A 24161-nucleotide genomic window follows, 5' to 3' on the forward strand; every position below is an offset into this window, starting at 1 on the left:
TCATTAAAACCTTTAAAGATTTAATACATTTTATCAAGGCCTTAAATCTGGGCAAGCATTTAAAAAATCTAATCCAGGGCATATTTCATCCCAGGTGCCCCTTTGCACGTATTTAAGAGCTGTAAAATGTGAATTGACAAATATTGCAGATATTTCATTCCTTATTTCTAAATGGTGCTGAATTCTTCTGACAGGTTTGTTATACATACCCTGGGAGACCTATCAAGTGTAAAGATCAACTTATTCTCTTTTATTGACATTTTATATGTCTTTTCAATATTTCTTAAGTCCCCTTCAACAAATATGGATGCTGAAGATTTAATATATTTTTGCATGGTCTGTCACTTTTCTTATTATTACGCCTCAGTCTGGCCAAACGTGCATCTGAATAGGGAACAGATTTTTTAAATCACCTACAGATTTGTCAGGAATAAGAGAGGCAAAGAATTTGTGACATGATCTAACAGCCACTTCACAGCTTGAGATTGACATTGGATTAGTGTCAGTCAGGTAGAGTTCAGGAGTTTTTGATTTCCAAAGAAACTTGCTGAAATCTTTCCCATGCAGAGGGAAAATTAAGGCAGGTAGAATAGAAATGTATCCATCTCAGCCTCACTGTGGGATAAAGGCTTCTCCGGCCCTGCCCCCGTCCAACTATCTAACTCCCCCCCATTGCTGCTAGCCCCTTTGCAGGGCAAAGATCTCTTTAGCCTGCTCCTGCTCATCCCTCCCTCCCTGACATTTTGAACCCCCTGTAGCCAAAGACCTGTCTAATGCCACTTCTCAGCATTGTGGGTGGGTTTCCGTCACTTTCACCCACACCTGAACAGAACAACAAACATTTTATCCAAAAGATGGCACCTCCAAGCTGCACAGCACCCGCAATAGCACCATCATGGGGTCCAATCCCAACTAACTCTTCAACATCTGGCTTTCCTTGGCCCCAGCCAGTCGGCCCTCAGTGTGTTGAGGTCACAGCCATGAGCCTTGACAGCAGGGCAACTCCCAAAGTGGAGCAATGGCCCCAGGCCATGGTGTGCTAAAGAAACTCTTTTGCACACTTGCATTTGTAGAAAACTATTCCTGTGTGTGAGTGTAATTTACTAATTTGATGGAGGCAAGTAGCTCCTTCTAGTTCTCCGACAGAAGTCCATGCCGTTGGGTGTCACATGGTGTGGGTAATAGATAAAGAAGGGAAGCGGCAAAGCCCTGGTTCCTTTCAGAAAGCTGAAAACTGTGTATTTCAAGACTTGTTTGCAGTGTTGTTGTGGCTGTGTTGTGAGGGAAAAGCTCCTATTGGACCATCTTGTGCTGGTGAAAGAGAGAAGCTTTCAGGCTAACTGAAGAACAGCTCTGTGTAAGCTCCAAAGCTTGTCTCTCTCACCAACAGAAGTTGGTCCAATAAAGGATATTACCTCACCCATCCTGTCTCTGTATTTCAAGAGTGACTGAGTTCATCCTTTTGCAGACGCCTGGGCTGCTAGCTGCTTCTGCAATGCCAACTATCAGCGCTACTGCATGCATTGAATTTCCCAGCATGGAATTGTGCTTGCTGCCAGTCAGCTGAGCTTGCCTTTACCCAAGCTGGCTCCATATTGAGTTTTCATCCAAAGCACTTACAAATGTTAATTCACAGACTTTCGCTACAACCTCCATTTTGCAGATGCAGAAACTGAGGTGCAAAAAGGGTGATCATGGCCTATCATGCCCAGTAGCCTGTCTACAATAGTGGTCCATACCAGAGCTTCAGGGATTGTACAGAACACGGCAATTATGGAGTGATCCAGCCCTGTCTTCCATACCTGGCTTCTGGCAGTCAGAGGTTTAGGGTCACCCCGAACATGGGATTGAATCCCTGACCATCTTTGCTAATAGCGATTGATAGAGCTATCCCCTCATCTTCAATAGAGACTTAGGAGCCTATTGAAAGTCAATGCTTTCAAGTCAAGACAAAATCACTTGTGCACATTCCTCTGGTAAGTCAGTGGCAGAGCTGGGACTATAAACCCTGTCCATACATATAGACTATATGCTATAAGAAGTGTTGGTGTCAGAGCTGAGAGCAGAACTCAGGACTCATGGACCACAGAGGTGAGATGGTTTTGGAAAGAGGCATAGGACCATGTCAAACTGATGACAACACAGCAAGTGAGCATCGGAGCCAGGGATAGGACCCAGAAGTCCAGGGCTGAGTGGAAGGTCGGTGTGGGAGCCAGGCCCAGGAACAGGACCCAGGAGTCCGGGGCTGCACGGTGGGTCGGAGTGGGAGCCAAGAATAACACTCAGGAGTCCGGAGCTGCATGGTGGGTCGGTGCGGGAGCCAGGCCCAGGAAAAGGACCCAGGAGTCCAGGGCTGCATGGTGGGTCAGTGTGGGAGCCTGAAATAGGACCCAGGAGTCTGTGGCTGCATGGTGGGTCGGTGTGGGAGCCAGGAATAGCACTCAGGAGTCCGGGACTGCATGGTGGGTCGGTGTGGGAGCCAGGAATAGCACTCAGGAGTCCGGGACTGCATGGTGGGTCGGTGTGGGAGCCAGGAATAGCACTCAGGAGTCCGGGACTGCATGGTGGGTCAGTGTGGGAGCCAGAAATAGCACCCAGGAGTCCGGGGCTGCATGGTGGGTCAGTGTGGGAGCCAGAAATAGGACCCAGGAGCCCGGCACTGCACAGTGGGTCGGTGTGGGAGCCATAAATAGCACCCAGGATTCCGGGGCTGCATGGTGGGTCAGTGTGGGAACCAGGAATAGCACTCAGGAGTCCAGGGTTGCACGGTAGGTCGGTGTGGGAGCCAGAAATAGGACCCAAGAGTCCAGGGCTGCATGGTGCGTCGGTGTGGGAGCCAGAAATAGGACCCAGGAGCCCGGGGCTGCATGCTGGGTCGGTGTGGGAGCCAAAAATAGGACGCAGGAGCCCGGGACTGCACGGTGGGTCGGTGAGGGAGCCAGGAATAGGAGCCCGGGGGCTGCACGCTTGGTCGGTGCGGGAGCCCAGTCCAGAAATAGGACCCAGGAGCCCGGGGCTGCATGCTGGGTCGGTGTGGGAGCCAGGCCCAGGAATATGACCCAGGCGCCCTCCCCCGCATTCGCAGGCAAGCGCGGACCTCAAGGCGACGGCAGGGAGTGAGTCTCTGGCTCCCCCTGGCGAAGCCGCCGCTGGAACTGCAGGGTTTGCGGGGCCGGGGGCGGCGCGCAGTGATGATGGTATCAGCGTCACCGCGGCGACACCCGGAAGTTGCTGCAGCAGGCGGTGAGTGTGGGAACCGTCCCTCTGCCCCCACCCCCCCATCTCCGGGCCAGGTTCCGGCCCCTGCCCCGCCGGGCCAGCCCCCCTTGCTCCGAGGGCTGTCCCTCCCCCCTCCCGCCCCCAGACCCACCCTGGGGATCCCGTCGCCCTGCCCCACAGCGCCACCCCCCATCCCAGCCCGGCTCCCACTCATTCCTGGGGAGACCCCTCCCGCCCCACGGACCCCCTTCTATGGGTCCCTCCACACTGGGCTGGACTCTCTCTCCAGCCTCTCCTCCTGCTGCTCCCAGGGCTGGGACCGGCGTCCCGCCCCCCCCCCCCCCCCAGGTTTCACTCCCCCCGGGGTCTCAGCCCTCACAGGCTGAAGGCTCATGTGAGCACAGCTTCTCCTGGAGTTCGCTGTCTCAAGTTTCCCTTATAGCTGCTCCATCCCCAGGGGCAGGCAGTGGTGTGTGGTCCCAGATTGGTAACAGAAGACCCTCAGGCAGTCTTAGAAATTGTACAGCCCCCCGGTCAGACAGGCACCACATAGGTGAAAAGGCAAATACAAGGTCCCTTCCCCATCATAATTTATAATCTAGCCGAAGACCAGAGATTGAGTAAAGCACCAGCAATGGGTAGGGAATGGTGTGGCTGGGTGGGGAGGGAAGGAGGTGACAGCAGCTTGGATTGGGTATTAGGGTTCCTTTTAATGCCTGAGGGTATGAGCTACTTAATAGGCCAATACCTTTGGCCTTGTGTTTGTGGTTACAAATTATGTCCCATGTCTATAGCATAGCTCAAACCCTTCCTCGGAAAGGAAAGAGACTTGGTACTTTTTGTATAACATCTAAGGATTTACGGTATGGTACATGTGTACTCTTTCTGACATTTACAAATAGTAAAAAAATGGTTTGTTGGGAAATAAAATGCAATTACCATTCTGTGGATGCAGGTCACAATTATAGTGGCAGATCTGCACTCACTCCTTCATTTAGCAGCCTGTGTAATTTGGTCAGGACTGCAAGAGGCCTCCTCTCCTGTTGAGGGGCATGTGTAACTCCTGGAGTTAATGTGCCCATATCAAACAAACTGTCTGTGCCAAGAGTCTTTTAGTCCACTTGTGCATGTTACTACTATAGAAAAACAGCTTTAAACTCCATGGAGACTGAACCTGGAGAATAGGATACCTACACTAATAATGTGAGGTGGAAGTTGCACTAGACTCTTGGCTTTCTGGTTCCTTTAACTATACCCCAAATGCACTGGTAGGGATGTCTTAAAACTAATATTTTACTAAATCTAAACAAAAAGAAAGAGCTGAGATGTTGTCCAGTGGCTAGAGCAGGAGAGTTGGAGTCAGGACTTCTGAGTTCAGTTCCCAGCTCTACTACAGATTCACTCTGTGACAACAGGCATGTGAGTTTGCTGCCTCAGTTTCCGTATTTATTAAATGGGAGTAAAACCTGCCTCCTGCGAATACGTGAGGGGCTTAATTTTTGTGAAGCACTTTGAGATCCTCTGCTGGAAGGATAGTTGTTGTTAGATCCTGTGTTAGTATTAGGCTAAGTACATTTAGTTAAATATTTCTCAAATTGCCTCAGTCTCTGATCTCATGTATTCTACGTTCCCTTTCCCCAGGCGGAGCTCTCAGGGATGGCCCAACTAGGTGCGATAGCGGCGCTATCTGTTAGTTTTTTGGCTGCAACTCTCTTCTCTGCAGTACACAAAATTGAAGAAGGACATATTGGTGTTTATTATAGGTAAGACATGCAGCTGGAATATTATTTGGGTTCATGGTATTTTGAAACCACTATCCAATAGCTTTCCCATCAGATGCCAATATTCTGTCAAAGGGGGGTGGAGTTGGGGAAAGACATAGTTTGTGATCCCAGATTGATAACAGAAGACACTCAGGCAGTCTTAGAAATTATCAGTAATTCCACTTTAGTACGAAATATCTTGTGACTCATCCTCCTTCACCTGGATGTAAAGTCTGAGTTCGAGCTTCTGTGTTTTCCCCAGAAGAGCTGATGATACCACATAACCCAGATATTGAAATAAGGATTGCAGCTCTCTGCTCTGCTTCAGGTGCTTGTGATATCAGCTGTGTCAGGAGAGAAGCAGAAGTTCAAGTTGTGGTCTTGGCTGACTGGCAGGTGAAGGAGGGACTGATTGTGGACTGAGTGATCTTGGTGAAAGGTGCAGACCTGACAACCATGAGGATTTAAGTCCTCTGTTCATCCTCAGATAGGATACAGCATTGGCAGCGCCAGCTTCCCTGCTAATAGATGTCCCCTGATCTAAAGGGACCATCTCTGTGTGTGAGAGAGTAATTCAGTCTCCATGGCTTATTCAACCCTTTGCACCTCTGCTGAACCTGCCAACAAGGGGGCCGATTAGTGACAAGTGTAATGGCATATTTTTATGATGTGGACACCTGTCCATTGGGGGCTGGATTGAGGGACCTCTCACCAACCCATTACACACAGGCTACTGAACAGCTGTTGGGTGGTAACAACTTTTGATTACTATCAGCCTGGGCTGGATTTGAACCGGTGACCTGGAGGTGAAAGGTCCAAGTCCCATGGCACTGATTTTCAGCTATTTAGTTTTAAGGTATATTTAGTCTGTCTCCATTTGTTTTCTGACACTAGCAGGCTCTCCAGCTGCTTTAGGTTATTTGTGTCATTAGGGTTCGTTAATTGCTATGGCACTTTACTTATGTATTGATCATAACTTTGAAAAGGTTTTGAAATCCACAATCATAATGCTGTGTGTCTGACTCTTCGCTAGCTGGTAACTTTTCGTATCCTAACTGGCAATTGAATGTGGCTTGTGACAGAGCAAAACCAACCCGACACAACCGCAGAGAACACTTTTTCCTTTCTTATCAAAGACAAGAAGAGCTTGTATGGTTTTAGTATTTGCTCATTATTTAAAGTGTCTTCAGTATGCTGTGAATTCAGGGTACACAAACTGTATCAAGAACTTAAATTAAAGGAGAAAAGTGTCCAAGCACAGATGACAAATACATTTATATTTGCAGATATCTGTCTGTGTTTGAAAGTAACAAGATTATGTCAATTTATTTACCTTTTCAGTGCATCTAATCTTTAATGCTTCTGTGCCTTCCTATAGTCAAAGTATCTGCGGATACTTGGGAATAAACTGTGTACCATTCTTCTTTGTTTTTTCTCCTGCAGAGGTGGCGCATTGCTGACTTCCACCAGTGGACCTGGCTTCCACCTTATGCTCCCCTTTATAACCTCCTACAAATCTGTGCAGGTATTTTTGCATTTGTCTGCTTACATTAGTATTTTCCCACCAAATTGGTCAGAAAATGCTGCATTTGGGACATCACAATCTTTTCCAGGGAAACAGCCTGTGATGTTGCTGGCTCAAGACTGATGATGACACTTTCAGGAATCTCCCAGAGGAGAATCTAGGCAGGAGAGGGAAATGCCTTTGGGCTTGTCTACATCAGAAAGTTGCAGCGCTGGTGAGGGAGTTACAGCGCTGCAACTTTGAAGGTGTACACATCTGCAGGGCACCACCAGCGCTGCAACTCCCTGTTTGCAGCGCTGGCCGTACTCCCGTTTTGTCTCGGGTGTAGAGGATCCAGCGCTGGTGATCCAGCGCTGGTAATCCAATGTAGACACTTAACCAGCGCTTTTCTTGACCTCCGTGGAAGGAGGAAGCCTCTGGTAATCAAGCTGGTCTCCTTTCCCGGTTTGCTCTCTCGTTCCCGGAACCCCGAGCAAGCAGGTCTCCTTCCCTGCGGTTTGCTGGGTGGCTCCGGGACGCGAGAGCAAACCGCGGCGAAGCTGGTCTCCTTTCCCGGTTTGCTCTCTCGTTCCCGGAACCCCGAGCAAGCAGGTCTCCTTCCCTGGGGTTTGCTGGGTGGCTCCGGGAACGCGAGAGCAAACCGCGGCGAAGCTGGTCTCCTTTCCCGGTTTGCTCTCGCGTTCCCGGAACCCCGAGCAAGCAGGTCTCCTTCCCTGCGGTTTGCTGGGTGGCTCCGGGAACGCGAGAGCAAACCGCGGCGAAGCTGGTCTCCTTTCCCGGTTTGCTCTCGCGTTCCCGGAACCCCCCTTGAAGCCGCCCAACAGCGCTGCAGTGTGGCCACATCTAACACCACTTGCAGCGCTGGTTGCTGTAAGTGTGGCCACTCTGCAGCGCTGGCCCTATACAGCTGTACTAATACAGCTGTAACAACCAGCGCTGCAGAATTTTAGATGTAGACATGGCCTTTATGATCAGTATGAGCCTGAAGTCAGTGGGAGGAGTTCAGACTCTGCCTGCACGAAGGGTGAAAATGGCCTATGTGCAGAGGACCAGTGCAAGGGTTCTGTACCACTTAAAGCCCCGTGGGTACATCAGGCTTGGGTTGGACCTCTGTATGGGGCCATTTTTCCCCAGAGAAGAAGGGCAAGTCCCATAGAGACCCTGCACTATAAATGGTCTTTTGCATTACATTCTCCTTTTTTATAGTTCCTCCTGCTCCAACCTCGAGTAGATACAACAGACGACTGCAAGGTTTGCATCACTGGAGTTGCCCCAGGCCTGCTCTGAACTTTCTGGGCTTTTTCCCCATTATCTTTCTCTTGGGGTGGTACATCTTTCTTTTACCCAGTTTTTCTTTCAAGCAGGGGAATAGACATTCTGAAGTGGGGACTTGGAACCTGTCCAGTAAACTTGCAGGCTAGATCACTGGCAAACGATCTCAAAGAATTATGCAGTGATGCACTCTTTCTGTTGAGCAACCTTTGGACAAGTGGCTTTCAGGTTTATCCCTAGAGCTGACAAGCGCTGGATAGCAAATGGAGGAAGAATCAATAGAAGCAGATTTAGTTCTAGCTTTTGCAGTTCCCTAGGCTACTCCAGGACAAAGGGGTGATATAATGAGGAACCTGAGAGCTGATACTCAGTAAGATGGCAGGAAAGCTGCTGAAAAACAAAGGAACTACGTAACTCTGGTTCTGTAAGCAGGCTGGCTCTTAAATGAATCTTTGTTCTCTCTCTCTCCAGACTACATTGCAGACAGATGAGGTGAAAAATGTTCCTTGTGGTACCAGGTGAGATATCAGACCATCATCTGGCACAGCAGTCAAGTTACACCAGTTTTTCTTCTTGGTTTCTCCCCATGCTGAATCATAGGTTGCAGTACTTCAGTGTACTTTGCCCTTTGTTCCTGTTAGCAGGCTGGTCAGATGCCTTCCTGCCCTGACCCTGAATTCAATCCTATGTTTTCAGGAAGGTCCAACATACCTTAACATATGTTGTCTTATTGTAGCTGCATGTTTGGTGTGTTTTAGTGCTCTTAGTGTTACACCACTTCAGAATAACATACAGTAAATAATGCGACTGTTTAATAGTAACAACGAGAGAGAACTTCCTATAACTTTACAGTTCTCTTAAAGTCTACTGATTTGATTCATCTCTGGCAAAAAAAAAAAAAAGACTTCTGCTAGCATAAACCAGGATGTAAGGCTCCCAGCAGCAGAAAGTCCATCGGGTATAGGTTGTGGTGACTACAGCTTCCCTCTACTGAGAGCCTACATTAGCTCATCACAGCCTGAAAATTGTGTTGTGTTGACTAGGGCAGGGCCATGGACAAGGCAGGTAGGGAACAGGCTGTTTCAGAGCCTCCACTCTGCAGTCTCAACTGGTGGGGCTTCTGCAGAGTGTCTGGTAGAAGCTGATTCTGGTTTCCCACAGTGCTGCCCTGGGGAATGTGGCGGTGCAAATACCCTACCCTCTCCAGGGCATGAATGTCCTTATGGGTGTGACTGCTCTTGTCTCTAGGCTTGAGAGGGGACCTCAGTCTCCATGGCCTGATTCTTGGCCTACTTAAATTTCAAGTGAGGATAAACTGCATTACGGTTGGCTTCAGAGCCCTTTCCATGTCTGATCCTTTACTTAGCACCCTCTCTCCATGGATCTAAAATCCTGAGCCTCACGTGCTCTCTGTGAAGCAAGTTTTATCCCCATTTTACCAGTGAGAAAATAGAGGCACAGAGAGTTTTAAGTGACTGGTGTGAGGTCTCAAGAGAGTCAGAGAACTAAGGAAAGGAATCAGGAGTCCAGAGACCCCCCCACACACTCTAACCACTAGACCTGCTCCTCCCAAACTAGAACCCATTATTCCTAGCTTACACGTAGCTAAATCCAGAGTAAACTGGGCAATTATTCTTGGGGTTCCCCCAAAATCTTCCACTTGGATTTGCTGTAAGTGCAGGCCCACCACTGTGAACTACTGTTATAAGGATTGTGAAGTGTCCCTTTCAGTCCGCCAGAGAGTGTTGTCTCCATGACTGGTCCCTCCTGATGTTGTCTATGTGGCAGTTGCATGACCAGCCTCTAGCAAATTGTGAAATAAGAATTTGCTTTTACGAACGGGTTCAATGCAGGGCTGTGTTGCTGGGAGCTCTGTTCTCTGCCCCCCATCCTAGTCTCCTTTAAGTGCTTAATAATTATGGCTAAGAAGTGGCTTATTCTAGAAGAGCCAGTACTCCATACATTTTACACCCACCCCGGACCCTGGCTGTATCCCTGAACAGCTTTATTTGGTGCCAGATGTTACACCGCAATGTTACACCCTCCTTTTCTTTTTCTCTTCCTTTCACAGTGGGGGAGTGATGATTTATTTTGACAGGATTGAGGTGGTGAATTTCCTGATCCAAGGTGCTGGTGAGTTATCTCTTCCAATGAGTCTGCACGGCTACAGTATGAAGGACTGTCAGTCACATCTGAGTGTTAGCACGACTTTTGCCTTCTGAAAGCTCCTTATGTTCCTGCTAATGCAGCATGGGGTTGGGAAATCATATCTGCTTGTGCAGTGGTGGATTTGGAGGCCAGAAGAGCCATAGAAATTCAGCAGTGTCCCCTTTAAAGCCCTCTGCTCTTTGGGCAGAAACACTTAAAATTTAAAATTAAGTTTAAACTTAAAAGACACAGAACCAGTTTTACTATTTTTTTAATATATTTCTCTGTTTTTTATTGTCACTGACATATTCTTATTACTTACTACCACTGATACACTAATGTTTCTAGTACCTTTCATTGTAATATCTATAATGCCTCAGATGATTATTATTTATATCATAGTAGCCCCTATGAATCCCAGTGGTGGTGTGCTAGGCACTGTCATGAAGCGCCAACAATCTAAATAGGCAAAGGGGGGAGAAAGGGGTATGAATATGATTAGAGGGTTGGCATGTGAGACACAGATTAAGTGATTTGAGCACCTTTCACTCGAAAATGTCACAAACTGATGTATAGAGTCCCACTGAAATGCAGCCACCTCTGGGGTGGCATGCCACAGCCATCTAGCATGTTCGAAAAGAGTGGAATGAGGGGATATATTGGCCAAGAACATCAGGGCAACCCCTCCTGCTTGTGAATACACTGGTGGGAGCACAGAAATTCCTGGTGAGTGGGACAGAACCAGACCGTTTTAAGTCCCATTGATTAAAAGTAAATCCATGTACAGCTTTGGGCCTGGGGCTTCTTCCTGCTCTGAGAGTCTCACAAATTGCTATGTACATGCCCAAATTCACTAATCCACATATTGTATTGTTCAGACACATAATCCTTGTCTCACCACTTCTCAGCAAAGATTTAATAGCAAATGCTGTAGAAAGGTCTGGTGTTACTAAGACTTCATTATGTTTACAAAGCATATGACAGAACATTGGTTAGTATATTATAAAGTATTAGCATCGATAATTAAACCTTCTCTGTCAAAATAAATGAACAAAGTGCGCTTCTGCAGTGCAGAGATCTTCTTTCCATTTTGTTCACGTGCTAGTGGCAAGGCTCCAGGCACTGGCAGTGAGTGCCCCCCAGTGACTAGTACAGATGTCAGGCTCCCATTGCATGTATCCCAAGCGGAGCCCGACTCGAGACCAGCACCACCTATTCTCCTCATGCAAACCTCTCTTTCTCACCAGTGTATGACATAGTGAAGAACTACACAGCAGACTATGACAAAGCACTCATCTTCAACAAGATTCACCATGAGCTGAACCAGTTCTGCAGCGTTCACACTCTTCAGGAGGTCTACATTGAGCTGTTTGGTGAGCCCCATCTCTGCTCTTGGTCACTGTAACCTTACAGATGAATTGTCACATTCACCTGAACATAACATCTCCTGTTGCTACAGCAAGGTTTTCTGCTGCCCATAAAATCTAGTAGTATACAATCAGAGCCTCCTTTAGGCCCCTCTCCATAACCGATGAGATTCTGATGAGATCACACCAGTAGCTGTTCTGTTCATGACCAGGGTTGGTTCAGTTTAATTAGTTAAACCTACACATACACATACTTACACTACCTCCCGAAGTATAAGGAATATGTAACTATAATTAAACTGAACTAACCCTGGTCACAAACAGAACAGCTGATTGTCCTGTCGAAGGTATAGAAGCTTCATCAGGTAGATGGCTCTGTTTAGCTAACCCTTGCAAAATAGTCATGGGAAATTTACCAGTCCAATCACAAAAAATATAAACAAGAACTTAGTCGCCTGTCAAGAAATGTTACGCATTCAGGGCAAGCAAAATGCTGTATGGTGAGCTTATATCTCAGTTCTACTAAAGCAACTATTACTATACTACCTAGGCATGCCATGTGGGTGTTCGAGAATAGGGATATCTCTCAGGATGGGACAGATGATCCTCCATTCTAGACTGCAGGTCATCTTAAAACTAGACTGTGCAGAGACTAGGAGAACCTGTTACAGGAGGGTGTCCTGACAGGAGAGGGACAAACAAAATGTCTGAATTGACCTTTACTCTTTCTAAATTCTTTAGTTATTCTCTGGATTAATTTTTCTTCTGAAATTGTGAGAATGTCTTTGCAATACTTATCTCAAGCTAGAGCCCAATCTCACTGTGTGACATTTGCACAGACACGCTGCATGTTCGTCCTTGAGGTTCCATGATCTGTTCTTCCTATGGCTGTGTGATAGTTGCTAATCATTAACTATTGTATCTGAACTGCACTTCTTAAGGGACTAAGAGATCCCTGTTTTGACCGTGCACTGCTACAAAATATAACACTGGGACTTGGTTCTATAGAGAAACAGGAGGGGAATTTTCAGAAAGTGTATTCATTGTTCACCCGTAGATGTCTCCAGATGACATCAGCAGCTGCTGACGACAGTAGCTAAAAAGAGACTATAGTAAACTGATTTGCACTGAAGGAAGGGTCTGTATAAATTTATATGCACTCCTTCATGATTGCTTCTGTCTGAGCAGGATGCTTTTTGGCTGAGGAGTTAGAAATGGGGTGCAGCCCATTGAATACAGACCTATGTCATGATTCCCTGCCTGTGGAGGCAGGTGCAGGAAACTGATAACAGCTGTTTCCTAAACTCCTGGCTGAACTGTGTTTTGAATGTGAATTCCAGACATCCGAACAGGGACAAAGCTAATAACTGAGGGAGTGAGCCTGGATCACTTCAGGGCTGTTAATTTTTTATTTTCCTGTTGCATTTCTCAGCAGGCCCCAGTGGAACATGCAACCTTCCTTGGAGCTTTCATTGCAGCAGGGCTTTGAATTCTTTATTTCCTTTTGAAATTCCCCAGCTACACTGAAGTTAATTCCTACCCACTGAGCCAAGTGGATTTGCTGATGAAAATGCGTCCAGCCTATTAAACTAACGAATGTGACCTTTCACCTTTCTCCCTTTTCCTCGTTCCGTCTCTTGCTGGCACACATTCAGCCCGGGTAGATCAAGGCCTGGCTAGGCCAGGTTTTAAATTACTGCAACTGCTCCAGGACCTGTTTGGAATGATAGCGTTGGGGGACATTGGTTAGAATAGCTCAGAATTTACTTACGCACACACACCATGCTTGTGGGCATTTCTTTGAGTACTCACTGGAGGCTTGTGGCATCCCTGAGTTCCTCTAACAGAGAGACTCTTAGAAACCCAGAATTAGAAGTCAGGAAGGATCCAGATCCCCTGTTGACCAAGAACCCCAGACACTGCAGGAAACTTGCCAAGCAGTGTACACCTACCTGATCTCGTAACATGACACCTGTTCAGTGCTCAGAGAAAGATGCAAGTCCCATGAGGTCCCTGCTGATATGATGTCTTGGGGTAATATTCCTTCTCTGGTTCTGAATTTGGCAGTCAGCTGTGCCATGTACATCTGAGTGGTAGACACAGTGGATAAGGAGCCAGTCCCAGTTATCCCTTGAGATACTGCCAGTTGCCTGAGTAATTGTCCATTTATTCCCAGTAATGTGGATTCTGAGAGTACCTCCCAGGTTCATAAATCCCAAAGGTATATTACTGGAGCTGTGGAAGATTGCAAAAAGATTGTAAATCCCCTTCTTTTTTAGATATTGTTGGTGCAAGTTCACCATCATGACAGACCACCCGCCCGCTATGTGTCCTACCCACCCCGCACCAATTACGGTATTTTGGTTTCACTGCCAGTTTTGTCTGGCCTTGCATCTTGCTTATGTGATACCATCTTGTTTTTCATGTGTTCAGCCTGAAATTTTAAATCAAACCTTATTTACTGAAAGGCTTCAGGGCCTGGCTCAAGATTGAGGTTTTGTTAGGGAAAAAAAGTGTGCGCTCACACACAGGTGTCTCTTGATTTCCCCTGTGGGATGTGTAGCCTGTGTATATCTAACCTCAACTTGTGTTTCATTTCCAAGAGTGCTAAATCAAAGCCTATCCTGAATAACTCCACAAGTGATCTGAGAGGCAAATACTTTGTGTGTTCTTTAACCATGTCTCACTTTTTTGATATCAGATCAGATTGATGAAAACCTTAAACTGGCTTTGCAGCAAGACCTGACCACCATGGCTCCTGGACTCATTATACAGGTAATCAGGGTCCCACCTGGGCTGTACAAGGTGCTGGTCATGGGGAGGACATCACATCTGGTACAGAAATGCTTACGAGATTGGGTGTGCAGTGCTGGGCAGGGATGGAGAGCTGTACGTCATTTCTGGAAAACTGCTCTACCAACTAGACTCTGTGTTGAGTTCCTTGAGGCAACTAATGACCTTTGGCCCAATTTTAAGTCCCACACTTTTGTTGCCAGTGTTTTGGTTGCTCATGGTGTGTTGGCTGTTTGTCTACCTTCCTCCTATTCACTGTCTTTCCAGGCAGTCCGCGTCACGAAGCCAAACATTCCAGAAACGATTCGGAAGAATTATGAACTCATGTAAGTGCCTGGGACTCTCACCTTTGTGTTACCAAAGTGAATTTGTCATCCAGACTAATATGTTTTCATAGTATGCTGTGATCTCAGTGCCTTCTACCAGGCATGCTCTTTTAGCCTCCTGCTGCTTCATTGCCATGTGCGGGAGGCCCAAGTAACGGGAATGACATCATGCAAGCATGCCTCTGCCATTGGGAAGGTTTTCTGTATTTTGTGTGTGTGCAGGCATTTGGATGGTAAAAGTGATTCATTTGGGGATCTGTTGACCTTAACAGTGTACCTTCAAGGCTTTTTAAAAGGGCCTCTTGGTGAGTGTGCACAAATGGCAGGGTGGATAGATTCTACCCGTAATCCTGCCGTTTGAATGGCGATGAAGAAATTGTTGATACAACAGGCTGAAGACTTCACAAAGCTTTGAAATAACTTGTTTTAATAACACTTGGCAACATGATCCTGTTGTTTCAACACTTCCTAAGCCAGCAGCCTGCCTTGCACTGACCATTCAGAAACACACAGGTTCTCTGAACACTGTGCCACCAAAAGGGGTGTAATCAAAAAAGGTCTTCCTTTCTTCCCAAATCCTCTCCCAAGCCTGTGTCCCTAGCCCCAGAAGTCTTGTGTGTGATGAAAGCCTGTGTCCCTAGCCCCAGGTAGCTTGTGTGTGATGGGACCCAATATGGAGATTCCTTATTTCTACAATCAGCCCATTTTTATCTCTGTCACTGTAAATACAGCACGGTGTGTGGTGTACTTTGGAGAGTGGCTAGTTCTTCAGGCCTAACTGCTGCTCCCTGAGCTGTTTTTGAAATGGATGAAATTTTAGGAGAAAACACGATCGTGGTGTTTTCAAAAGAGAATGTTCTTTAATTTCACTTCATTCTTAGAAGGCAGTAGGACCATGGGGGTGAGAGAGATACGGAGCCATTTTACTAAATAAAAAAAAATAGCATTTGATCCTGCACGTATACCTCCCAAAGCTATTTACTTACAAATGGAAAAGCAATTTCCAAATTAGAAAGGGAAAACTTACAGCTATGGCTATGTTGAAGGCTAAGGTTTTTTATATAGCTTCACTTCTGCTTTATGTTCCTAATTTAATAATTTGATACCTCCACTAACAGTAACTTCATATGCATGTATCCTAGTAATTAGTGCTTATACTGCCCTCCACTGGAGGGTGATATGCTCACTGGAGTAGCTCTGATTCACCCAGCAGAGGGCAGCAGTACACATTACATACTGTGTGGTCATGCAAAAGTAGTATCTTTACTTGTTGTGGGAGAGGAGAGGGCTTTTCATTTATCAGGTCAGAAAAATGGAGTGGGGAGTTTGTCTATGAAATTAGCAAGGTAGAGTGTGAGTGTATGCATTGTTCTGTCCACTACCTGCCTCTGCAAATGCACTCTGGAGAGAGAATCTCCCCGGTGTCATGCGTGTGAGTAGCAGTGGGACAAGCATGGAAGGCGCGGCTGTCACCTAAGGAGGATGGCTGCACTTCTGAGAACTCGTATCCTGTGTGATCGCTGCAGTTCTACATCTGTCTTGTTCTGGCTCACTAGGGAGAGCGAGAAGACAAAGCTGCTGATCGCTGCTCAGAAGCAGAAGGTCGTGGAGAAGGAAGCAGAGACGGAGAGGAAGAAGGCCCTGATTGGTCTGTATATGCATCTCCCATAGTTGTGGCTGGTTGGGAAACTTTCCAGGTGTGGGTGGGTGTCTAATCCAAACACCTCTCTGGAAGTACATGCAGCGTATGTGCCATTGCTGCGTCTCATGCGAGCAGAAGTATAGTGGCTCTAAGAGATTTTAAATAAGGCGACCGTAAACAAGATGAACACTGGCAGTTTATATGAAGTGGGACGGGGCAGAGAGTGAAGTTTGGGGAGGATGAGAGAAGCTCTAGCACATCTCTAGTCAAGCTGGTTCTGTTCAGAGTCTGTCAACAGCAAGCACAGTGACAGCGATAACTGCACCGCCGAATGTGTGAACCAAGGGATTCGCTTTGAATTTCTCTACTGTAAAATTCTGTATTTGGATTAAATGTGCAGTCACAGGTTCCTGTGATTAAGTCTGTTTTAAAATGAGTTCCTCCTAATTTGGGCTGCTGCCAGGAGTTCTTTGAACAGCTCCGTATCTTGTAGATAAGGACACTGAAAATGCAGAGTGTTCTCTTTCTGCTTGATACCCATTTCTTGCTCATGTAAAGCCTCCAGCACAGCTCTGGACCTCTCAGATGGTTTTCCTGTGCTTGCTTTGCCTACAAACATCCCTTGATGTGATGCTGAACCTCTTGAGGGCTGAAAGTGATGTATGGGTATGTCCACACTGCAGTCTGAGGTGTATGTGCAGCATGTGTAAACATACCTAAGGTAGCTTTATCTAGTTACCTGGGGTATCAGTAGTAGTGAAGCCATGGCAGCATAGGCTAGCCGCCCAAGTACATACCCCAGCTCCCTGGTGGTATTGGGACCTGAGCTAGCTAGCTCCCATGGGGCTACACCTACTGCAGCTGTACCTCCAGTTGCAGGGTAGATCTGCCCTATAAGGACTGGGTTTGCCAGAGGAGTATAAGGGCTGAGATTGCTTCTGTGGGAAGGAGCTCGGGTCATAACTCTTTGGGCATCGAGATGTTTCCTTTACTGCTGCAGAGGCAGAAAAAATTGCCCAAGTGGCCGAAATAACGTACGGACAGAAGGTGATGGAAAAGGAAACGGAGAAGAAAATTTCAGAGATTGAAGGTGAGCAATAATCTTTCCAGTAACAAATTCCTTTGTGCTTCTTCTCAGAAGATTTCAAAGCACATCACAGATATTTTAGTTGGTCCTCACGGTGCTGCTATGAGGTAGGGCAGTATTATCTCTATTTCTCTTATGGTTAAACTGAGGCACAGAACGTGCATGTGAGTTGGCCAAAGTCTACCCAAAATATGATTGAGCCCCCATGTGAAAGTACAGAGGCCTTTCATATTGAACCCCGGTGTATGATTGATGCAATAACCTTTCATGTGACCCTCAAAATGCATTGCAACTTTCAAAACTTATTTGTCTGCATGCTCAGATTCTTCCCTTCATTTCCACCCCCATTTCAGACTGGAGTGCTTGGAGGGACTAGGCCTATTGGGAGAGGAGGACCTGTTTGCTCTGGCAAATGTACTAAAGTTGGAGAGCCCCAAACAAACTCCGAGACATTTGTCACCGCAGCACAGGAGGCATGCAGTGTGATTGTCAACAGTATTGCAGGAGCCAGCACTGCAGACTCCCACTCTTCCCACGGAGATTTGTTACCACCACTACAGTGTGTGGGACACACCTAGGAACCAGGCAGAGCATCTTCCAGAAGCAGGAATATGCTAGAACTTCGTTAGGAAATCCTTTCAGGGTGGGGTGCTGCCATGCCATTCCATTCAGGACCCACAGTGTTCCATGGAAGTTTACATCTGCCTCTCTTTCTTCAGAGTTTTTCTAAAATGTGGACACTTGTCAGGAGTTTTCAGTAAACATAGCTCTAGATTTTGGTCTAGTCAAAAGGGAAAAAAAATGTAGCCAAACTCATCTCACCCGTTTGTCCAGTTCTGAGATAAGCAGAGACCTGCCTTGCAACTTTCAAGATCCAAAGATCAAGGTGAGTGTGTCTTAGAGAGACGATGGTGTGTGTATAATAGGGGGAGGAAATCTCCCTAGGCTAAACAAGTGAGTGTTTCTCTTTAAGCATTATCAGCAGTAAACAAACCCTATATTCTGTCTTTTTCTGTCATGGATTCCTGCATTCACACCTATCTGGAATTGCTGTTTGCTTCTTTTAGGAGCGAATATTGACATGGGGCAGGAATGGAATATTTCCTTGCAAATTATCTCTCTAATCATTTTTCTTTTCCAAGACGGTGGTTCTGAGTGCTTTATAGGAGCTTGAGCTCTTAACTGAGAGGGCTTTTTCCCCATGCAGTGCCTTGTGTCAGGCAAATTCCAGGACAAGAAAAGGGCTCTGCCTCTCTGGCTCAGAGCTGCAAGGCCCTATTTCCAATTATGTTCATTATAGGCCCTGTCAAGCTTTGCAGAAGCCCACTGAGGAGCCAATTAGAGTTTTACAGATCAGCAGCTTCTCATTAAGAAGTTCCCAGCAGAACTACAATAGTTTTTATTTCTTATGAATACATGTCACCAGGTGCCAGGCCTTCACTCCAGCTCCATACCAGACAGCGGCCCATGCGTCCTGCAGCCAGGGACTTTCTGCCCTGCGTCAACCCTTCCAGCTGCTCTGACTGAGTCGGCAGAGCTGTTCTCATTAGTTGGCCAAATGGAGCAGAGCCTCAATTCCCAGCCTTCCAGCTGCTGGTATTGTTTTTAAATGTGGATGTTCTCCCTATTGGTGGAGATAAAGGAATGGTTTATCCAGTTGTTTGCTTTGAAACAACTTGAATAGGATCCCAGTGCACTCTGACAAGCCTGTATTGAGGAGTGTTATTGCTCTCTGAATTGGGTGCCCTAAAACAGGCTGTGAATATCCAGGGACCATAGTGGACCATACAGATAAGCCTAGCTTTACAGACTGTGCCAATGTAACATTAAGGTTAATTAAATATGGTTAACCACAAAACGTCGGGGAAAAGGAAGAATGCAATAGGCAGTGGGGAAGTGTTGGTTTCTTTAGATGACTTTTATAAAATGTTTCCTCTTGTATCCCTGCCTGATACTTATGGGAGGTGCTTCTCTAAGACTTGAGCACTCAGCATCTTACAGGATCAAACCCTTTGTTTGCCGAGCTCTTGAAATCCTGGAAAAAGCCACATCTAAGAGCCCATCCAGGAGCCTGAGTTTAAGGGTTAAAGATCACCTGGCCCTTTACACAAGAATTGGGGATGTTAGCTCCAGTGTCCTGGCCAAATTCCAGTTTGGGTAATTACATTCGCCACCTAAAATTCCCCCTGTGGTTTCAGTTTGATGGTGTGTTCTTTATGTCCTGTGCAGATGTGGTATGTAGGATTGCTGCCTGCTGTTCTATAGTGAGATAGCTGCCATGCTTTTTCCCAAGAGATGGCTGTGTTTTTGGAGGAGAGTGAAGAGATTAGCCATTTGCCTCTCTTGCAGGGGAAGCGTTGGTGTATAATCATTCCATTGCATTTCAGAGAGACTGTCGCTTCTGATCCTATTTCTTCCCCCAAGACTCAGGTGTGCCACCCATAGTTCAGAAGTGGTGTTGATACACTGCAGCATGTGTATGCTACTATAAATACAAAGACGGGTCCAAATGTGGAGCACATTTAACAAGTTACAGCAGCTGCATGCTCTCTTGTATTTAAATGGCTGCTGTGGTTTTCGTTACAGATGGTGCATTCCTTGCTAGGGAGAAGGCAAAAGCTGATGCCGAATGCTACACTGCCATGAAGATAGCAGAGGCTAACAAGGTATTTATCTGTACTTTGTCAGGGACCAGGTCCCATTGTGCTAGGCATGGTACAAACAGAACAAGAAGATGGTCCATGTGCTGAAGAGCTTATAGTTTGTTTAAAAAAAAAAGACAGCTGTGATAATGACTCCCTGCTACGTGTACAAAATGAATGTAGTTACTGACAATCAGGCCAGACTGATAGGGCACTCTTTGAACAGTGTTCACATTAGTATTTTGGTGGCCTTCGCTCTGGAGGAGAGTATCAGAGGTTAACCGTGTTAGTCTGGATCTGTAAAAAGTGTCAGAGTCCTGTGGCACCTTATAGACTAACTGACGTATTGGAGCCTAAGCTTTTGTGGTGCCTCTGACGAAGTGGGTATTCACTCACGAAAGCTTAGGCTCCAATACGTCTGTTAGTCTATAAGGTGCCACAGGACTCTGTCACTTTCTGGAGGAGAGTTAATTATGAGACCAGAATGACAGTTTATCCTGGATGGGCAGGGATGGTGTCCCTAGCCCTGTTTGTGAGAGCTGGGAATGGATGACAGGGGATGGATCACTTGATGATTCCCTGGTCTGTTCATTCCCTCCGGGGCACCTGGCATTGGCCACTGTCGGAAGACAGGATACTGGGCTAGATGGATCTTTGGTCTGACCCAGTACGGCCGTTCTTATGTTCTGTAAATATGAATCTGTCCAGAGGAAACCTAAATGCGCTGGCTTGTGCTCTATGGAGGCTGCTCTTTTAAATGCTTCTGAGACCAAGGCTCCCTCTCTAGAGGAAGCTGGAGCTGCAGCACTTCAGTGTAATGCTAGCTCTGTTACAGCCAGAAAGTTTTAACTAATGCTTTTTGTGCCACCTGGCAAACTTCTTGCACAAATGGAGCAGGTCTCTAGAGGATGCTTGTTATGAGATGTGATTACAGGCCACATCAGAATCATGCTGCTATTTTCCATGGAATTCATCAGTCTAGCGGAGCCATGAACTTGCTGGGGAGCAGCAAGCAGGAGGAGAAAAAATCAAATGGACAAAACTCTTGGGTGTAGAGTTAGAGGGATCACTGCCAGCAGCAAATACCGGAAGGGAACGTTGTTTTTCCTGGTGTTTCTTTAAATAGGAAAAAGATGGGTATTTATGTCTTTGGGCGTCTGCCAGGTACACTAGTGCTGTGCAAAAATGGTACCCTATATGATCACAACAAAAGCTTGTTAGTAAATCTGGATGGCTGCTGATGTTCTGTTTTCTCTTCATGCAGCTGAAACTAACCCCTGAGTACTTGCAGCTGATGAAATACAAAGCTATTGCATCAAACAGCAAAATCTATTTTGGCAAAGATATTCCCAACATGTTTATGGACCACACGGGGAGCAAGCCTGCAGAGGGACTAGTGGAAGAGATGAAAGGAGAGAATTGGGCCGCTGCCACTGAGGATTTGTGAAACCATTTTATAACACCTAATGACCTTGCAAAATTTTTGTTTATTTTTTAACAGATGAAACAAACTGAGAAGTTGGTTTCCCCTTTTGATTTTTTCACTGTTCTGTGCTGAAGCAGATGAGCCAGACTTAACCCTCTCAACCTTTTTGTCTAGAAATCAGTTTAGACACAAATGTTTTGATATTCACAGACCATTTTTTGGTTACTTCTCAAGCCAGGTTCAGCTCTGCACTGTATTTTGACCCCTCCCTTTTGGAGGCCTGGTTATTCTGTAGCAGGGGGGAGAATCCTGCAAATTTCCAGCAGGATGATTTGTTGTGTGGTTAGGTTGATTAAATGAAACTTTGAGTTCTGCATGAGCAGTTATAGCAATTGGGATACGGGAGGCAATGCCCTTCTTTGCTGCTGGAAGCTGTCGTTTCTTTTGTTGGAGATTCCCAGTACATTTTTTGAGCCCTTTGAAAGAGACAGATGTTCTAGGATTTCTGTACACTACATATCCCAGCTTAAGCAAGGCAGCACAGATATGGTGGCAGAGATTGTTAGTTTCCCATGTCCTGAGATCAGTGTTTTTACATTGTCCACATTTTGTAGAGGGATAAGGAGGTTCTAAATTCTGTAATTCTCTTTCTAGAAAATCATCTGTAGAAGTGGTGCTACCAGGTCAGGGTTGAGGTGCTCTGGTGCGGGCAGCGTGAGCATTCCCTGTTCCTGTTCTCTGGCTAAATGGGACATCAGTCTCCCAAGATGCCAATATATGGTACCTTTCACCAACATCTAATTGATTTTTAGGAAAAGTAGCTTACAAAACAATGAATCGTTCAGACCCCCCATCTTGCAAATACTTTTGCAGGTGAGTAGCTGTGCTCAGGTGAATGGTCTCATTGACTTATCTCCATATGTGTTTGTAGGATTGGGGCCTACATTTGAAATAGCCCAGTATGGTTCAGTGGCTGCCATACATTATCAGGAAGAGAATGTTCAGACAAGTTGAAGTGAATGGCTAATTTAGACCTCGTGTAGGCATTTTGATTCATGTTTAGCAGGGGCATACGAAACGCAGTATTGTATAGTCACAGGGAGAAACAGGTGCCCCTGTTGTCTTTAGACAATTCAGAAAGAACAATTTATCCTTCTCCCCCTCCAGAATGATGCTGTAATACATGTGGTCCATTAAGGTGCAATAGATTTTTGGGGTGTGTGTGTGTGTATGTGTGTGTGTATATATATGCAAATTCAACTGGGGGAAAATAAAGGGCTTAGCATAATTCAGGGCAGGAGAGAACATCTGTTCCCCTCAGGCCATCTCCTCCCACTTGGCAGGAAAGCCTGTTTATTAATCACTGTTTTATTTTGCAACCTACACACAGATACATGGTGGCTCCAGCCAGAGTGCAAACACCGTTGTCAGTGGCCAGCTTATTTCATTTATAATCTGTTGTTCCATATCCTGCCACCTGCTGCGTTGGTATTAGCTAAACTCATCAGAGTGCTCAGCCTGTCTGGGTGTTTTTGTAACAACACAGCCCCAGTCAGATAGAAACGTGATGAATTTCTGCTGCTTCCAATATTTTTCACATTCGTTTTCTTTAATATTTTCACAGCTTGAATGACTACTACTTTGCCTGTACTTGAAAATGTAAAATGAAAGCTGCCATCAGTTACTGCATGAGAGAACTGATAACTCTATTTGCGGTATATCTCTTCCTATATATTTTTTTACTTACTGGAAAACCTGAGGTTTATACCTTAAATTCAGATTCCAGACTGATATACTACATTAGACAACACTGCAATAGAAAAATCAAATCACTACCCCAACTCTCACATAACTAGCATTTGCAAATAGGATTCTGCGCCGAGAACAGGAAGAGCGTGGGAAGAGCAGAACTTTTCTTTTTTTGCGGGTCGGGGTTGCGGTTTATACTGAGGGTGGTCTCACTCGTTCAGGATTGCTCACACTGATGGTAAATATTTGCATCTAGTAACTAATGCGTAGTTTTTAATCAAACATTTTTTACTAGCTAAAAAAAAAGCCAAAGTGTATTGAACCATTTTATATGACTTTCATGTAAAACTATGTGGAATAAATAGGACTTTTTTTACCATACAATTTCACTATAAAAGAATGAGGAAAAACAGAGAAAAAGAAGTAGCCAATATTAGTACAATGTTAATTTAAAACACAATCGTACAGCCTAATTGTTCCGCCTGGTTAACAGCTTAGGGTGTGTCTACACTGCAGCAGCAAGCATGCCGCCCCGCCCATCTAGGCAGAGTGGTGCTAGCTCGGCTTGAGTTAGTGCACTAAAAATAGCAGTGTGGACACTGTAGCTCATTCACGCTATTTTTAGCTGCGCTGGCGTGAGTTTGTCTGCCCGGGCTGGGAGGTTTGCTTCCTGCTGCAGTGTAGCCATTCCCTTAGTTACTGCAGCTTGTGAGATGATAAAGTGAAATCTTAGCATAATTGGGGGGTTTTATCATAATTTAGCTAGAGCAAAGCTGATGCCATGCCTTTCTCTACCAGACTGAATTCAGTGTTGGCATCTGATACAGTTTCTTCATTATTTTATATCTTTAACTTCTTTTGCCTTCCAGAGTAAATTTGCTACTATATTTGACTCTATTCCATCTCTTCCTTGTGAGCATAGTGACAAGATGTCAGCTAGGCCTTTGTTTTTCTTTTTCTTTCTTTCCTGCATGCAAATTTGCAATGAGCATTTGAATGTGTAAAATCACTTGTTTAATGAAGGGACTACAAGGGGTATGTGAATAGTCATGTTTGGGAATCCCTGACTGAGGCATGAAAATAACTGCATTGGCAGAGGAAGTTCTGACCTGGGCAAGCATTGGAAGTGATTCATTGGAATAAAAAAGCCGTTTTATTTTGCTATTTGTTATAATGACTGAATAAAAGTTTTTTCACTTGTA

The 24161-nt window shown here is 45.8% G+C and overlaps 1 protein-coding gene across 3 annotated transcripts; it reads left to right on the forward strand.

Moving 5' to 3' along the window:
* The first annotated feature begins 3196 nt into the window (after positions 1 to 3196).
* On the forward strand, positions 3197 to 24161 carry ERLIN2 (ER lipid raft associated 2). 3 transcript variants are annotated; one of them, XM_030552147.1, is made up of 12 exons: positions 3197 to 3243; positions 4861 to 4982; positions 6426 to 6507; positions 8251 to 8297; positions 9851 to 9912; positions 11175 to 11300; positions 13996 to 14069; positions 14355 to 14413; positions 15970 to 16061; positions 17056 to 17145; positions 19729 to 19808; positions 21049 to 24161. In XM_030552147.1, the coding sequence occupies exons 2-12, from the start codon at positions 4876 to 4878 to the stop codon at positions 21229 to 21231; spliced, it is 1002 nt and encodes a 333-aa protein (XP_030408007.1). In that variant the 5' UTR covers positions 3197 to 3243; positions 4861 to 4875; the 3' UTR covers positions 21232 to 24161. The 3 variants fall into 3 exon arrangements, with proteins under 3 accessions (XP_030408007.1, XP_030408006.1, XP_030408005.1); XM_030552146.1 differs by lacking the exon at positions 3197 to 3243 and adding an exon at positions 3613 to 3780 and having other exon boundaries at positions 22835 to 24161; XM_030552145.1 differs by lacking the exon at positions 3197 to 3243 and adding an exon at positions 3622 to 3780.

This window comes from Gopherus evgoodei, chromosome 2 (assembly GCF_007399415.2).
Source record: "Gopherus evgoodei ecotype Sinaloan lineage chromosome 2, rGopEvg1_v1.p, whole genome shotgun sequence".
Classification (NCBI taxonomy): Eukaryota; Metazoa; Chordata; order Testudines; family Testudinidae; genus Gopherus; species Gopherus evgoodei.

Bases quoted from the DNA above. Each gene is read 5' to 3' on its own strand.
- ERLIN2 (XM_030552147.1), top strand. From the start codon at position 4,876: ATGGCCCAACTAGGTGCGATAGCGGCGCTATCTGTTAGTTTTTTGGCT. The intron at 14,070-14,354 runs GTAATCAGGGTC...CTGTCTTTCCAG, and splicing joins CTCCTGGACTCATTATACAG to GCAGTCCGCGTCACGAAGCC. The intron at 14,414-15,969 runs GTAAGTGCCTGG...CTGGCTCACTAG, and splicing joins CGGAAGAATTATGAACTCAT to GGAGAGCGAGAAGACAAAGC.